Source organism: Engystomops pustulosus, chromosome 2, assembly GCF_040894005.1.
Source record: "Engystomops pustulosus chromosome 2, aEngPut4.maternal, whole genome shotgun sequence".
NCBI classification, from domain to species: Eukaryota; Metazoa; Chordata; class Amphibia; order Anura; family Leptodactylidae; genus Engystomops; species Engystomops pustulosus.
Window position 1 is genome coordinate 241,871,773 of NC_092412.1, and position 17,401 is coordinate 241,889,173.

The 17,401-nt window shown below is 45.5% G+C and overlaps 1 protein-coding gene across 1 annotated transcript in view; it reads right to left on the reverse strand.

The window, feature by feature from the left end:
• The window catches only part of MRPL39 (mitochondrial ribosomal protein L39), a 55,284-nt gene extending 41,623 nt beyond the window's left edge, over nt 1–13,661 (reverse strand). Inside the window, exons 1-3 of the mRNA XM_072138589.1 lie at nt 13,456–13,661; nt 11,796–12,002; nt 422–561 (exon numbers count right to left, since the gene is read on the reverse strand). Coding sequence (XP_071994690.1) covers nt 422–561; nt 11,796–12,002; nt 13,456–13,561 — 453 coding nt within the window. The 5' untranslated portion in view covers nt 13,562–13,661. The remainder of the gene's footprint in view (nt 1–421; nt 562–11,795; nt 12,003–13,455) is intronic.
• Between the last annotated feature and the right edge of the window lie 3,740 nt (nt 13,662–17,401).

Sequence of the window (17,401 nt, forward strand, 5' to 3'; positions counted from 1 at the left end):
CTTCCCCGGATACATTACAACTTCCAGTTTGTAAAGAGAAGGATATCCAATCCGTGTAACCTCCGGAGAAATGCAATGTGTGATGACACGGGGGCTGGAGCGGCACATATTGAATAAATGACACAAAGGGAGACTTGTAGGAAGGAGAGATCCTAAAAACTGATCGTTGTCAATTTTCATGTAGAATTGATCAGGACGAGGAGTAGAAAGGTCACGTGTCCGGCGCGGATCAGATACCGGTTAGCCTTATTGATGCGGCTGGAAGCCTTTGTGTTTCTAGATTAGCCGTCGATAGATGTTCTTTGTGAGACGCAACGAGAGTGTTTAATACTTCTGACACCTCCGTCTTCTATAGGGATTATTATACCAAACCAAATGTAGGAGATCAAACACAAGACGCGTCTGCTGGAGAGATACCCACCTTATTCACTGCCTCTGGATCTTCATCCTTGAGGGTGAGAAACTGTACAGTGCAGGATTTAGTCAGGGGTTTGTACATGTCCCAGAGTTCTCCATCCACCAGGGCCAGGACTGACTTCTTACAGTACCACTCGCTGAGATCTGGAACAACAATGACACCATATGACGCACCACAACAACAGAACTCATATAGTATCCACAGCATGGCACATAGTACAGGCAGTCCCCGGGGTTACGTACAGGCTTGTAGGCTTGTTCTTAAGTTGAATTTGTATGTAAATCGGAACTGTATATTTTATAATTGTAACACCAGACAAAATTTTGTGGTCTCATTGGTTTGTGGTGACATTTTTAAAAATGTTGGATTAGCATAAGAAACAGGATTAACAATAAATCTTCATTACAGACGCCTGTGATAACTGTTTATTATAGCCTAAGGCTATAGTACAGAAAAATACCAACATCCAGGGGTCGTCTGTAAGTCAGGTGTTCTTAAATAGGGGACCGCTTGTATATGCAGAACCTACAACATGAGGTCTTTTAGCTGGACTGGAAACTGAGGTAATCACTAGAAGTTTATAGAGCCAAGAATCGCTTCCGCCTCTTAGCTCACAGTCCTATGGCCCGCTGCCCCCCGACAGCTCACAGTCCTATGGCCCGCTGCCCCCCGACTGCTCACAGTCCTATGGCCCGCTGCCCCCCGACAGCTCACAGTCCTATGGCCCGCTGCCCCCCGACAGCTCACAGTCCTATGGCCCGCTGCCCCCCGACAGCTCACAGTCCTATGGCCCGCTGCCCCCCGACAGCTCACAGTCCTATGGCCCGCTGCCCCCCGACAGCTCACAGTCCTATGGCCCGCTGCCCCCCGACAGCTCACAGTCCTATGGCCCGCTGCCCCCCGACAGCTCACAGTCCTATGGCCCGCTGCCCCCCAACAGCTCACAGTCCTACGGCCCGCTTACAAAGATACATCACCATGCACCATGGCAGCCCACATGGCTACAATGCATTGGCTGCACACTAGGTCATGGTACATTCTCGCTTGGCAGCTCACAGGGTACAGGGTATAAATACAGCACCACCTGGGGGTAACACATGCCGTCACAAAGCACGGACCTTACAATAGTAATAATTAAACTAGTTGAGCTTTCCTTTTAAAGCTTTAACCAAACATGATTAAATCAACCCACAAAGACAATAATGAACAAAACCCAACACTCCTTCAAGTAACAGTAGATACATTTGCACTGAGAAGTGGCTGTGTTTTCCTTCCCCCTCCAGCCCGGAGTATAGTAAACTCCAGCCATGCATTATGAATGCCCCATACTCTGCTCTCTGCCTAATTTATATCTTTAATTCCAATGACATTAGAGTCTTTTTACATGTTCTGTATTTCTCCCTCTTGTTTGAAGTGAATATAATCCCGGACTTGTACATGGCGGAGCACCGGCACCTAACAACAAAGGAATTCTCCGCCATCGACTATCGGGAAATCTGTACATTAACAACAAAACAATCAATTTTAATTATAGAGAGAAACCTGGCTAAACAAGATTAATTGTACCTATCAATAGGCCCCACCGGACACACATGTAGATGTTAAGTAACTGCACGCTGCCCTGCTTAGGGATCATTGACCCATCATTCAGACGGAGAGAAAGCGGCAATTTTGCGGTCGGAATGAATCAGAGACCATCATTAATCATTTTTACCTCGGTCACAAACTAAAAAAATATAATTACTTCACAAAACCGTCCCCTGTGCACTTGTAACGATCCTGGGTCAAGATGAAGGACTTTACATAGCGGTCTCAGAGAACGCATGGTGAACGCCATCATCAAAAAAAAACAAAAGAACAATTCTAGAAGAGATGGTTTAGGTCACAATGTCTCCAAAAATCCAAAATTACAAAGAGAAGTCAAAAAACTTCAATAATAAAAAATTATAATAATTGCAGTTCACTCAGCAAAAAACAAGCCCTTAAAATAGCTCCATTGACGGAAAAATGAAAAAAAAAAAAAAATGTTAGCTCTTGGAATTCTGAAACAAAATGAGCAATTATTATTCTCTCCAGGAGAGGATGATGTAATCCGTGGGTGGTGCCTGAAGGCAGAATAATCAATCGCTGCACCATCCTCCAGCTGCTGTGTATAAGTGATCCAGCTCAGGTCGATTAGTCATGTCTTGACTAACCTCCATTTGTAATTACAAGCTCCCGTGTGCAATTTCCCAGCTTTCCCTAGGTCCTGAATGGTATAATTGTTTTATCAGCAAAACCACTCAGCTCAGGGATTAACCAGGATATGAGCAGTGATATGATATATGGGAGGGAGGAAACTTTTCAAGATGGGTGTTGACCATGGCGGACGTTTTGAAGTCAGCCATTTTGGATCCAACGTTATTTTGGGAAGAGGGTCAGGCAACACATCAAACTTATAGAGAATTTCATATGCCAAATAATGTTTTTTTTTTATGTAACTTTATTATTTACAAGTTTACAACCACTTATAAAAGATGTAGAAAGTGCTGCCCATTGTGTTGGATTTTCCGTTCACCCCTCTTCCCAGACTCTTGACACACAGGTAGCAACACCGCAGAAGAAATGCTAGTTTCAGATGCTGCACATCTCGTATCTTCATAGCATTGACAATGACTCCAAAGGTCCGATCATTCCTACATGAACAGCTCCCTGGAAAGAGGATTGGCCGTCGTGGGCCAGTTGAACGACCACCAAGGTCTCCCGATCTGACCCCCCTTAGACTTTTATCTTTGGAGTCATCTGAAGCCAACTGTCATCACATACATACAAGTGCTTCTGCACAGTGTAACAGCCTCTGAAGCTACAACACGGAGAGGCTGGTAACATCCTCCAATGGGTTCTGGCTCATTAGCACAGTTTTAAAAGTTGATTTTAGAAGGAAGGAGACCATGGATAACAAATATAAGAAGATTCCCACAGTCACGGTGCCTGGATCTATGAGTAATGTCCCTGGTTTATCAGGATGGATTTTGATGATAGATTTCCTTTAATATATAACATAAGCTCCTTACAGCTTGAAACATAACAGAGCAAATAGAAAAGGCTGATCTCCCATCGGTTAATTGTCGGGAAAAGAAATGCCGCCACTATTCGCTGGCCATACATATAATTTACCGCCGGCTCCTCTGCTAAGGACATTTAATATTCCGATTTACCGAGATTTAGTGTTTTTCCATCACACTCGTACAGGGGAGCCGTAAAAGCTGCAGCGTTACAGTCTTTCCTGCAGAGTAAAAGCATTTATTAACGCCTTCCCATAAAAAAAAAAAACTCTCCATACAATTCCCCCAAGGGCAAGAGGTTTTGCGCCAACACGATTGATGAGCGATCGAAGTGATTGCAATTTAAAAAAAAAAAATTATAAAAAAAAATACACGTACAGCACAAAAAAAATGTATAAATAAAATAATAAAATTAGCGGGAAAGAAAAACTCGACTGTGAAGCCGGTCTGGTCCAAGCGCGCTAACAAAAATTAAATTAGAAATTTAATTGCATTTTTCTGGTAATGTTCATTTAATTAACTGGTGCTACCTAATTAATTTGGAATTATTAACAAAAGGCCAGTTAACTGAACTATGAGAATGTAACAGGAGGTGACGGCCATTTTCTGATATATTTGGCTGCTCCCCGTGTAAGTGTAGGGCAGCGGATGCTAACAATATTACTCGCTCCCTCTCCGTGTTACGAGCCAAGGCATTATTCAATTGTATCGCTATAAAAAGGGGATTTTTACAGCTTTTTAAAAAAAATTATTTTAGGCCAAAGTCAGTCAAAGACGTTCCACCAAAAGTAGATGATCTCCGAGCAGTAATTATAGCGAGAGGTTAATTAGGAATCCTATGGGAGGAGCAGGAAACATATCCACAAGCAGTTAAGTACAAGATGGGTTCTGTAGGTTTGTTCTTAAGTTGAATTTGTATGCAAGTCGGAACTGTATTATATTATTTTGTAGCTCTAGCCAAAATCTTTTTGGTCTCTGTGACTATTGGATTTTAAAACCTTTGCGTTGTTATAAGAACCAGGATTAACAATAAAGCTTTATTGCAGACGAATGTAATAACTGTTATAGCTGATCATTGTAGCCTGGGAATAAAGTAAAATACATCCAGAGGTCTGTTTATAAGTAGGGTTTGTATGCAAGTTGGGTGTTCTTAAGTAGGGGACCGCCTGTATTACATTGAATTTGTAACACTAAAAAGGGAACCTGTCAGTGAAACTAATCCACACTAACTAAACATATCTTTCAAAACTGTAATACAGCAGTATAACTATCCCTATATTGTTCATCCCCATGCTTCTAAAGTTCTACAGTCTGTTCAAAGAGTTGACTCACCAACTATCCATATTCATGTTCTTCCAGCTCAGTCGCACCTCAAGTTTTATGATCGACAAGGGACGTGCTTTCTCTCTCCAGCGGTGACTGAACTACCTCACTCCCCCCTCCCTCAAGAATGAGAAACACGCTGGCTGTCTGTGATGCATTGAAAAGAGAAATCAGTTCCCTCTTTCCTCCCTCCCTCAGTAATTCTCTTCATGGAGTCACACAGTCCACATTGCTCTCATTTTTGAGGGAGGGGGGGCATGAGGTAACTGAGCTGTATCACACAGAGAAAGAAGAGAAAGCACACCCCCTGTCAATTTGGAAGATGGAGGCAAGACTTAGCTGGAAAAACATGAATATGCCGGACTTAGTTCAAAGGAAAGGCAATGATTGGACTCACGTAGGGTTAACTGTACAGATGGCGAGTCAACTTAATGAATACACGGTGGAACTTTACAGGCATGGAGAGGAACAATATAGGGATAGTTGTACTGCTTTATAATAGGATATATATTATATATATTTTTTTTTAAAGGGAACCTGTCAGTTAAAACTAATCCACACTAAATAAACATAAAAAATAAGTTAAAAAAATCAGTTTTTCATGCCGCTCCACAACATCCAAATCAGAATGTGTAACCTAGTTTTGTCCAACCAAAACCTCTAGCCAAACCGAGAAAATGTGTCTAGCCTATTATGTGCTGCCTTCTATTTAACTTTGCTACATAAACTGAGGCAGAGTCATCAGAGTAATCTCTTTATCAAAGAAGGGAAGTTGATTTGAAGGGAACGTTATAGCTGTTTGGACCAAGCAGAACTTTAAACTGTAAGATAGCTGCCATAGGAAGTGTTACATTGTGAGCAATGTCCATTGTAGCACAAATGTAAAAAACTGACTCATTTACCAGAATTGTAGATTTTCCAGTGATGTGTTCTCACACTTTTAAAAAAGTGCTTTTAGTTCTCTGCAACGAACTGTTCCAAAGCCCCTCCCCGATGCTCTAAATAACTGCTGCAGCATCCATAAAGAAGCCTGCTCCAGCAATTATTCAAAGAGGAGGGGAGGGGTTGTAAAGCAGCTCAATGCACAGAGCACAGCAGTGCAACAACCAACACACACAAAAAGAATGATTACAGGCGGTCCCCTACTTAAGGACACCCGACTTACAGACAACCCATAGTTACAGACAGACCCCTCTGACCTCTGGTGAAGATCTCTGAATGCTTTACTATAGTCCCAGGCAGCAATGATCTACAATTATAAAATATACAGTTTCGACTTCCATACAAATTCAACTTAAGAACAAACCTCCGGACCCAATCTTGTACGTAACCCGGGGACTGCCTGTATAGGATTACTATACCAAGATTGTAGCTGGACTTGTACACTCCAGTGCAAGAGGTCTTCAAATAGAGACAGAATCCCTATAATATGAGTAAAAGTAGCAGATTCCTGGTTTGATATTACAGTAGAGCAGTGGAGCAGAATAATACAGGGATTTAAGGGGACAGCAGTGTGAGAAAGCATCCACAGTGCTTCAAATCTAGCTACAATCCTGGAATATAAATGCATTTTCTCCACAGTTCTGCCGCTACTAACAACACACACAAAAGGTATGGTCGTACAGACCTTCAGGGCCAATCTATAGCACCTTCTGCACCTTTCTATGGTCAAAACTGCTGTTAAATTCTATTTAATCGGTTATTCCCATGTTATGAAGTGATGGCACAGTGTTGGCATATAATACCATCAATTGGGGCCGAATTTCTGGGACCTCTGACCCCGAGAATGAAGGATGCAATACTGATTCTGCACTGTGCCCCATGCTGTGCCACCTGTGAACACGATCTGATAATATACTGGGGGCATCTAAATAATGGGAACTGCTGGGTCAGTATTATGTACTTAGTAATGGCAATCAGTTCTCGTTGCTATAACCTACCGATAAGGCAGGGGGCAGGATAGAGCACAGCAGCCTGAGCCAATGAAAGAACGGGGGGTGCGTGTCAGACTACCTTGGATTCCCTGTAGTCTCAGCAGTTGAATCGTCACAGATTCCGGCTCCGTTTTTATGGATTTGTGCCAAAAAGCAGATAATGAGCGAGATCCAAGGCAAATACTATCAGTCAATCCTCCAAGTATTGATGTGCATATCATTTTCCGGCTCCTGACCTGACAGACACCTGAAAGGCGATTGCTGGAGGCAGAGAACAGATTTCTAAGACCCGATGACAAGTTTTTTTTCTATTCTATAAATAATAAAAAATCTTTAGAGAAGAAAATGCTGCAGGCAAATTCCTCTCAGTCTGAAAGTCTCCAAACTTCGGCACAAATAGTTGGGTGACACTTGGAGACGCGCTGGTAACCTGAAGGGGTCTGACTACGGGGACTTGTATGACGACAGATCTATAAAAGTTTCCTCCACTGCCATCGGGAGCAGCTTCCATCTTCTTCCTGCTCAGAAATCCTAATCATTTCTAGGCCGGTCAGGGAATGGATGAGCGCTCCGTGCAGAAGTGACCGACGTGACGAGGCCGTCTCCTGTCATTGCGCTGACCCGCACTATGGCATAACCGTATATCTCCTCCATCAGAGACAGGCGTCAAACTCAAGGGCGGCCGAGTGTATGAAAGGCTAAATCTGCTAATGGATGGAGCAGCCCACGAGGAGGAGGAAGACTCGGGAGAAGAAGATTCCATTAGAGGACCCCTCACTTATTAAAGGGGTTTTCCAGCATAACGAGACTTGTGACCTATTGTAAAAGGATGTGGAGTTGCGTTACCAGAGCGTTAGGACTAAGCCAGGCGTCCGTGTTGGTTATCAACCATTTACTTCCGTACAGGGGACCTGGACTCCTGCAAGATGATCAGGAAGTTGCTACTTCTCCGAGGACTTACCTGGGTTGGGCACAGCACCCGTCCGTATGCAGAAGGGGAAAGGGTGAAGCGATCTTTACCACTCCTTTCTCCATAAAAAAGCTAAGTGGCCACAATCTGGCAAAATATAGGACATGTCCCATCACGTCCAGCCAGGTCACGGTGACAATAATGGTGTCTATGATCTAGTGTGGTCAGGTCATGGCTACCATTAAAGTCGTGTGCATGGGGCCCAAGTAATTCTGCTACTAGTTACAACCAACCTATACGGGTCAGGAGAGCCAAAGCACAACATACCTGGAGCTAAGGCTAAGAGTGGTCATAGACAGGTCAAGGTCAGGGCAGGCAGGGGCAGAGTCAAAAGTACAAGTCGGAGTCCAGGGCAGGCTGCTATGGAGTCAGGTTAATCCAGGGTCATCACATGGAATATACAGATTTGATTCCAAGTCGTCAGAAAACAGAGAAAGGTTTCAGATGACCAGCAGGAGATTATAATACGATTTTATTACAGAGAACGAGGAAGGGTTAGTTGAGATCAGTTGGGGGTCTCACACCGCACCCCCGCCCATTAGATGAAGGATGCAATGGCCCTTTAATTCTCAGATAATGGGATATGTACTATACAACCCAGCAGCCACCAGGAGGATGAAGGATAATAACATCCAGGCACCATGTAAACCAGGATGAGCATGGTGCCCGGTAACCAGAGGGGCCTGACAATTATGGGGAGGGAGTAATGGGGGTCCCGAACAGCCAGCAGCACACCTTTCCATAGAATAGGTCACAATATCTGATCATTCACCAAAACAATGAATCTAAGCTTTAGTTTCTGCCACAATACAGAGAACGGCGCTATTCTATGTCCTGGAGCTGGAATCACCTGAAGGCTGGGGGTGCAAGTGTCAGCCCCCCACTTATCTTTGATATTGATGAACTATCCATCAATTAGCTGGGAAACCTCTCATTAGCTCCTAAAACATTTAACAATAATATTTTATCTTTGAATATCCAAGGTTTTGCCGTTACACAAGACAAGTGTTTCCAAAAGACAAAGTGATTGTCCCTTCTAGGTTATAGCATTAATAAGTGTATACGGACAATGGTCCAAATTACAGGATATTCCATAGAAGGATCAGAATGCTACATTGTGCCAGGGAAATGAATGTCTGACTATAACTTCACCTTGTGTTAAGAGCCGGAGGTCCAAAGCTCTTCCTAACTACGTCTACTGCTTTGCAGGGGGACCCCTGGTGACCACACATTGTCCTTTTGCTGATGACTATACAGGAAGCATGGAACAGTTTAAAGTAACAACATAAAAGATGTCACTTTATGTAACAAAATAAAAGAAACAATGTCCGGATTTCCTGTAGGAGAGGTAAGTGCGGTAGGTGGGCTCCCTCTAGTGGGCGATTATACTAACTGCCCATTTCTGAAGCTTCCATCAGGTACTGCCGCTCACAGCCAGACTCTTACCATATTAAATGGGGGGAAAAAATAAAAAGTCCCAGTGATCAGTCAGGAATAAAATCAGCTTTGAGTTTTGGGTTTTTTTGAGACCTGTAAGCGGATGAAAATCTGTAGATTGTCAGCTCTTGTGAGCAGAGGACTTACTCCTATTGACTATGTTTATTCTAAGACCTATCCTAGGGACAGGTTAGAAGGGAAGGGGGCTGACATCTTACATCACTGATCACAGGACGCAGACAAGGGCAGTGATATCTCGTTGCTTGTCAAACACAGAGCCATACAGCGTATAGTGGCTGTGCTCGGTATTGCAGCTCAACCTCTTTTGCTTGAATAGAACTAGTCGTGTAAGCGATCGATGTGATATCACACGTCTGTGCGGTATATCACTTCACTGGAAGCACGGCCTCCTTTATGGGAAATTTCAGGCGGAGGTGTGTTTAAAGATACTCAAGCTCTGCTCTCATTGGTCAGCAGCGCGTGCTTGTGATGATGTCACAGGAGAAAGGTTACCCCCTCCAACTTGCTCATTGTAGCTCTTGTCAAAGCTGGACCATGGTTGCTATGGACCAAAAAAAAAGGTACTAAATGGCGATTGAGAGACAAAAAACTTTGAGAAATGATTCCAAGGGACAACTGGAGCAGAATTATGGGGTTTGTTTTGCTCAGAATGACGGTTACACTTTTAATGGTTACCACCACAGGTGTTGCTGATGGGCGTTTGCTGCAATATACAGCAAACACTCACCCTGCATGGAGAGCGCTTTGCACATGAGCCTTCGCCATACCCGTTTCCCGATACTGTGCTCTAATAGTATCACATGAAGAAGAGAATTTTATTTCATTTTCAATTAACATTTCTGTGAATCCGTATAAACTTGGTCCGGATTTATGGGCAGGTAAATTCATAGCGAGCTATAGATCTGATTTTATTTTAAAGATGAGATTCTCTTCTTTAATACAATACCAGAACTATGGAACCGTCTCCTCGCTGGCATAATAGGACTCTTCTCTGCTCACCGTCACATGACTATGGAGGAGGTTTTTATATAATTAGGTGGGTGAGATTTTACAAAAAAAAATGGGATTTTTACAAAGGCCATCTGATCCTCTACCTGAGAGGGCTGGTAATGTAGTGGGGTAAAAGTTTATGATCACAGTAAACAATGGGGCAGATTTACTTACCCGGTCCATTCGCGATCCAGCGGCGCGTTCTCTGCGCTGGATTCGGGTCTGGCTGGGATTTATGAAGGTAGTTCCTCCGCCGTCCACCAGATGGCGCTGCTGCGCTGAAAAGAATCGGAACGCGCTTGAGTTCACCGAGTCGGGCCGAGTGAAGGTGAGTGCAAGCTTCGCGACAGATTTTTTTTTTTTTTTAAATGCGGCAGTTTTTCCGAATCCGTCGGGTTTTTGCCCACCGATTTCTGTCGCGTGCACGCCGGCACCGATGCACCCAAATCCGATCGCGTGCGCCAAAATCCCGGGGCAATTCAGGGGAAATCGACGCAAATCGGAAATATTCGGGTAACACGTCGGGAAAACGCGAATCGGGCCCTTAGTAAATGACCCCCAATGTGACAAATATTTGCATGGTCTCTTGCTTTACATCTGTTTCCAGTCTATAAGAGAAGATACGAGAGACTTACACTTTGCTCCTATATTCTGTATTTTACATAGCACTCAGTGATCCCCATGTAGTAAAGAAAGGAAACAATTTCTCTGCAATCCTGACATCACATGCCGAGCCGCCACTAGATCCAGCTCTGCGATATGACCACAAAGTAACTGGGATTCCAATGCCATATGCATATGAACAGAGAAGAGTCAAATTTGCCTGAGATGAGTCACTTTTATAGGTTGCAGGATGAGGCGGCACTCCAAATGCCCCATCTTGGGCTTTACAGAATTTAAAAATGAGCTTCTGGTATCATATTGAAGACAAGAACCTGGGATGGAATGTATCCATCTACAACTCACTCTGTATGTTTCACTGTATCTGTATATCTCCTGTTCTATATCTCACAAAACCAGAAGCCTGTTAAGATCTTATCTTTAGTATAGTCAATATGGTTTTAGGTACCATAAGGGTGTATAGCACTTCCCCCTTCCCATTCCAGCTGTAACCTTACACAGTGTAACAGCCTGCGAAGTTACAGAACTAAGGGGTTTAGGCAACATCCTCCCAGAAGCCTTCTGGCTCATTGGCATAATTGTAAAAGTTGATTTTTAGAAGAAAGGAAACCATGGATAAGAAATATAAGAAGATGATCATGGTCAGGGTGCCTGGATCTATGATCCATCACCTGAACTTACTGCTATGTTTTTAGGCTATGGTCACTCATCACACCGATGCCTTTGTTATTATTTTTCAGCTGCTCCTTCTATGCTAATCATTCACTTTATGCAAATGAGGCTCATCAAAAACAAAGCAAAATAAAAACAAATCCAAGAATGGCCTGTGGGGGTGGCAATGTACCCTCACAGACACGTATCCACCTACTCATTGCACCCCAGCTATAGGGAGAATGGGAGAGAAGAGTCTGTAGAGGAATGAGGAGCGAGGGCAGGTACTTATCTATCCCTCCATACACTTCTATAGGTGACCAGAGATAGAAGTGCATGTTAGAGCCCCTAGGCATGTGCCCTCAGCCCCGGCCTGGGTTACTCACGCATGGCACAGTTGAATGGTGTGGAGAGTCCTTTGTTCATCACAAACACAGCGCCCGGATCCGTCTTCCCCACAAATTTCACCTCGATCTTCTCAGTGCGGGGATACAGAGAGAGCTGCCTCTCCTTCTCCATGTCGTACAGCTCCGAGCGCCGCTGGGAAACCTCCCCTGCAGACAGTTTATTAGCGGCAGCCATAGAGTAACATCCTAGAGGGAACAGAGAGGGAGAGATGTAACATCCGGGTATCACAAGACTACAACTACCTATGTATACATGTAGCTTTTCAAAATATGCTAATGAGTCAGAAGAGCTCTGGAGGGGTGTTACCAGAGTCCCTCTGTGCTACAGATTCACAGGCACTCATCACTCTCGCCCCCTCCTTCCTTAGCACTTCCCCCTCCCTCCTCCTGCTGTAATCTCACACAGTGGGAGGAACAAAGTGTTACCGTACAGTGTAACAGCCCATAAAGCTACTGCACGGAGGGGCTCTGGTAACGCCTCCTAGAACACTGGCTAATTAACATAAATTTTAAAAGTTGATTTTAGTAGGAAGGAGGCCATGGATAACAAATATAACAAGATTAACACAGTCACGTTGCCCGGATCTATGAGTGTGTGTCCGTTTGGACCCTAATCCAACTACAGGTCCATATAGACCTGTGGTTTAGGGTTCAAATGGGCCAGTATCAGGTCTCTAAGTGGGCCCCATGTTAAAAAAAAAAAAAAAAAAAAAAAAAGGGAGATTCTGGGCACTAAACCACCCTGACAGGTTCTCTTCAAAGGGGATTTGTCTAAAATTTCTAGAACCCTTTTAAAGGAAGTGTCAAGAATAAGTTAAACACAGACGCTTTCTTCTAGAAACAGCTCTACTCCTGTCCACGTGGTTGCATCTAGTATTGCAGCTCAACTTCATCAATAAACGGGAAATACTAAACACATCCCATGTAAGAATCAGTCTTGTTTACCTTATCCTGGACGCCCCCTTTAAGATCTCAAACCCCAGCATCTACCTAAAGCTTCACTCTGTTGCACCCCTGCAATAGGACTAATGGGTCTCCCCAAGGACCTAAAGAGAGCCCCAGACCTAGAGGAAGGTCTATTAACCTTTAGCTAGAGGGTCAAGTTTCATGACAGGGGGAAATGATCCCAAACTTAAGCTCAATGTGCTTCAATGAATGAAAGTCAACAGAAAAACTTAAAGATATTCTTATTTTTCTGGAGAGCAGTGAAGAAAAATGCTAAAAAATTTAACCAGGGGGTCACATATCCTGCAGAACAGCCGTATGCATCATAGCTGGAGCGACGACAACGCATGTACCCAATGGAGGTCTGTGATTGGCCGCACACCGCATGACATCACTGCAGCCGAAAAGATGATGTCGTACCTGTTGCTGCATCAGTCTAGAAAATGGGTGAATATTGATAGTTTATTATATTATTTTTAACAATAGTTAATGTGTTTTATAATGTTATTAAAATAAAGATCCCTTTAAGGTGTTAAAGGGATCTAATCAAATCAAAACAATGGCAGCCACAATCAGAGAGAAGAGACCACAGTCTGATGGTGTCAGGATAACGTCATTCTAGGCAATAGGGGGCGCCCCATCATCCAGACAGTGCACAGACCAGGGCATGCTGGGACATGTAGTGTTCACTTACTGCTGCCCCGCAGAGCCCGCAGCACACAGCTCCCCGCCATCAGCGCTCTGCACCGCATCCCGCACCGGCTCACTGTGACATTCACTGTCACCCAAGACACACACATGTGCACCGGTCCGTGCGCTAAACCTGTCCTCCCGGAAACCGCGGCCCGGGGTGTAACGTTCCGGGGTTCTCCATTACTAGCAGCAGAGGGCGCTGCTCCCCCACAATACATGGAGACGGGAAGTTTCCTTCCCCAGGTACTAAGATACTACAGTCTTTACTAGTACAGGCGGTCCCCTACTTAAGAAGACCCAACTTACATACGACCCCTTGTTACAAATGGACCTCTGGATGTTGGTAATTTACTGTACTTCAGCCTAAGGCTACAATAATCAGCTGTAACAGTTATCACATGTGTCTTCAATGAAGATTTATTGTTAATCCTTATGACAATCCAAAATTTTCAGAAACCATTTTTGTCACAGAGAGCAAAAAAAAATTTGGCTGGGGTTACAATTATAAAATATACAGTTCCGACTTACATACAAATTCAACTAAAGAACAAAGGAACCGAACCTATCTTGTACGTAACCCGGGGACTGTCTGTATTCAGGAATCATGTCCTAAAAGCAACACAGTACTCAATACTCAACGTGATCCTCATGTCCAGTAAAGCACAGAAGGCTTTACATACAAATGTGACATTTTTGAGAACTTTGCAAAATGTATGTAAATTACAGGAGACTGCAGAGTTACAAGGGCTAGTTCACATTGAGGGCGCGTTCTCACGTTGCGTTTTGACCTGCGTTTTCATTGCGTTTGAAACGCATATACAACAGCTGAGGAGGGGTGATTTGCCTAATTACATCACTGTTAACATTTCCGTTTACAAAACGCATCGTAAACACGATGTTAACGCATGCATTAACATTGTGCAACACCCTCGCCGATGCAATGGCGAGGTAGTGCTTGCGAATACGTCCCACCTGCATGTAATTACACTACACAACATGGTCCTTATAGGACATAGGGGTATTGCAGTGGTTAATCCTGCCGGGCAAGGCAGGAGTTAAGTATTTTGTATGATGCAAGATGCTATTGTCCAATCATATGTGTTACATCCTGTCCTTTGTAAGCTGAGATGTGATTGGAGGAGCAGCCACCACCTGACCAAAGGGAGGTAATAAAACCTCTGGCCAGGAATGTTCTAGAGTTCTTTCTAGGGAGATTCCAGTGTAGGAGAAGCCTAGAGATCAGTGAGTGAGTGAGTAATCTCTGTCTAGCCCATACCAGAGCAGGAAGAGCCTAGCCCCTGCCTCTGAAGAGTGGAGCATCAGACTAGAGTTAGTGTAGTGAGGAAAAGGGGTATCATCTTACCTTTAAAGGTGATACCTGAAGCCCCACAGGACAAGCTGAAGCTTCCTACCAGGACACAGCTGCCTCCCAGCCTGCCCTCTACATCCAGGCTGGTGAACTATCTCCTGAGGCTCCCTCCAATTCACATCTCAGCACTCCATCTACCTGTTAAAGGCACGTTTGCTGCGGTTCCTGCGGTTCAAATAAAGAACTGTAAGTTGTTTTCTTCAACTTCTGTCTCCGTCTGGTCCCTGCTAATACGGCTGCCTTCATCACCGGCACCCTGTCCATCACCCAGAGACTCACCCTCGGGACATTAAGGGGTTGCCCCAGGGAGATCCGCTATAGCAGCCTCTCCCTCATCTTTTCTTGCCAACACCACCCTGCTGGAGACCTGCCAGGCTGTAGGACAGCCCTCCGGTTCCCCCGTACCAAGCACCGTGACAATAGCGTGCTTAGGCCGCAACCGCCAGCCACTCCGGTACGGCGGGCCCCGGCTGTCACCAGGCCTCACCTCAAGGGCTAGGCCCCGGTGGGGGATGTTGCAAGTGGCGTCACGAATCACAGGATATATACTTCTGTGCCTTATTCTGGCACTAAAGACTGTACTTTATTAAGAAAAAGACTGTGCTGCCTAACCCTGCTGCCATCCGGGTTAGGACCAAGTAATTGTGTGTTTCTGGATTGAACTGTGTTATACTGCTGCCATGTGCTGTCGAGCGCCGCTCCAGCACTCAAGAGGTTAATTCCTGCAAGGACTGTGTCAGCTCTGCTACATCCGGCGCTGCTGCGCCTGAAGCATTTACCTCAGAAGCGTGTGGCGCAGCAAGTATTTCCAGCCCGCCAAATCCTCACTGGCGGGAACTCCAGAGGCGTCACTAGGCTCCGCCCCCTGCGCGAGTGGCGCGAACTACCGTGGAGGAGGAGCTGGAGCGAGTGCGACCGGCAACGAAGAGGGTTAATCGGCCATCTTGGATTTCGGCGCAGGCCGCGCCTGAAGCCTGCCAGCAGTGTGCGCCTCATCTGGAGTTCCGGCGCACGTGTCCTGCGACTGGAGAACACTGCGGAGCATTACTGAGCCCTGCTGCCTGCCGGACATCGGGAACGTAGACCTTCGTGTACCGGAGCTGTCCTGTCACCGCGGCTGATCCTGAGTGAGTACCGCTGGGGAAGTTAAAGGGGGGTAGAGATTGTTTCCGACGCTAGGTTATTGGCTCACCTCCCAGGGAATAGTGACTGTGTCTTAAAGTGCCCACGTCCCATTCTAGCCATCGCCCATAGCAACGGACATTGTGTAACCCTACAGGCTTCCCTCAGCTAGGCCAGTCATGTCCGCCCAGGACGAAGATACGGGACTGGCGCAAGTCCCGTCCCCTGGTCCCTCCTCAGGGTACCGGAGCATGTTAAGTCCTCCAGAGAGTCCCTTCAGCCCTGCTACAGCTAGTGTCCCTGGGACTCCCACCATGATGCCTCTGACTATGCCCTACTATCTGGGGGCCCCCTGGTTACCCTACTACGAGGGAGAATCACATACTCTCCCTGAATTCAGGGACAAGTTGTTAGCCACCTTCGCCTTGCTCCCGTTCACAGAGGAACAGAAAGTGGGCATCCTCATCGGGCAGTTGAAAGGACCCGCTCTCCGGGAAGTCAAGTCTTGGCCCCTAGAACAGTGTCAGAATGTGGTCCAGATTCTTGATAGGCTACGCAACACCTTTGACAAGTGTACTGTCTCCGAGTTGAAGCAGAAATTCTTCGGGAAAAGACAGAAGCCCCAAGAGTCCCTCCGAGACTTTGCCCTCTCCCTACAGGAGACATGGAAGGCCATCACCTGCCTTGAGCCCAAAGACGCTGAAACCTCTGATCAAACCTTTAGGGAACAATTTATTAATGGACTTGTTGATAGAAATCAAAGGTGTCAACTAAAGATCATCTCTTCTCAACATGCCCAGGCCTCCTTCCTTGAGTTTAAGGAAATTGCCATTGACATATTAGGGGACCGACCGCCTACTGGACCGCAGAAAGAGCCTGAATCCGTGGAAATGGAAGAATCTGCTCCAGCTTGCTATCCAACGCAGTCGACATCACCTACTCCTGTGGCTACGGAAGTTGCTGACTTAGCAGGACAGGTCTCTAATCTGGCGGACACCCTGCATAAAATCCTCGATCGGTTGACCCAGGTGGAAGTGACTGTCTCCGCTATGAGGAGGAAACCTCCAGAGAACCCGGTACGGTCAGCTACTCCTCGTGAATCTCCGACTAAACAGCGCCCAAAGGAAGCGAAGTCGTTAAGCACCTGGAGTCAGAAGAAACCCCGCCAGCGGTGCAGCTACTGCCATAAATATGGGCATGAAGAGAATGATTGTCGTCAGTTAAACAACAAACCCTTGGAGCTAAGGGACGACCTCCAAGGGAAGAACTTGTAAGTCCCCGAGATGCTAACTGGATGCCCAGGTTCGTGGGGACTCGCCCCATGGTTCATGTAACCATCAATGGAGTTACCCTACTGGCCTTAATTGATACCGGCTCTCAAGTGACCACCCTCCGGAGTGCTGCCTTCGAGAAATGCCGAGGAGGAGCATCCTTAGTCCAGCCTCCAAAGGCTTAC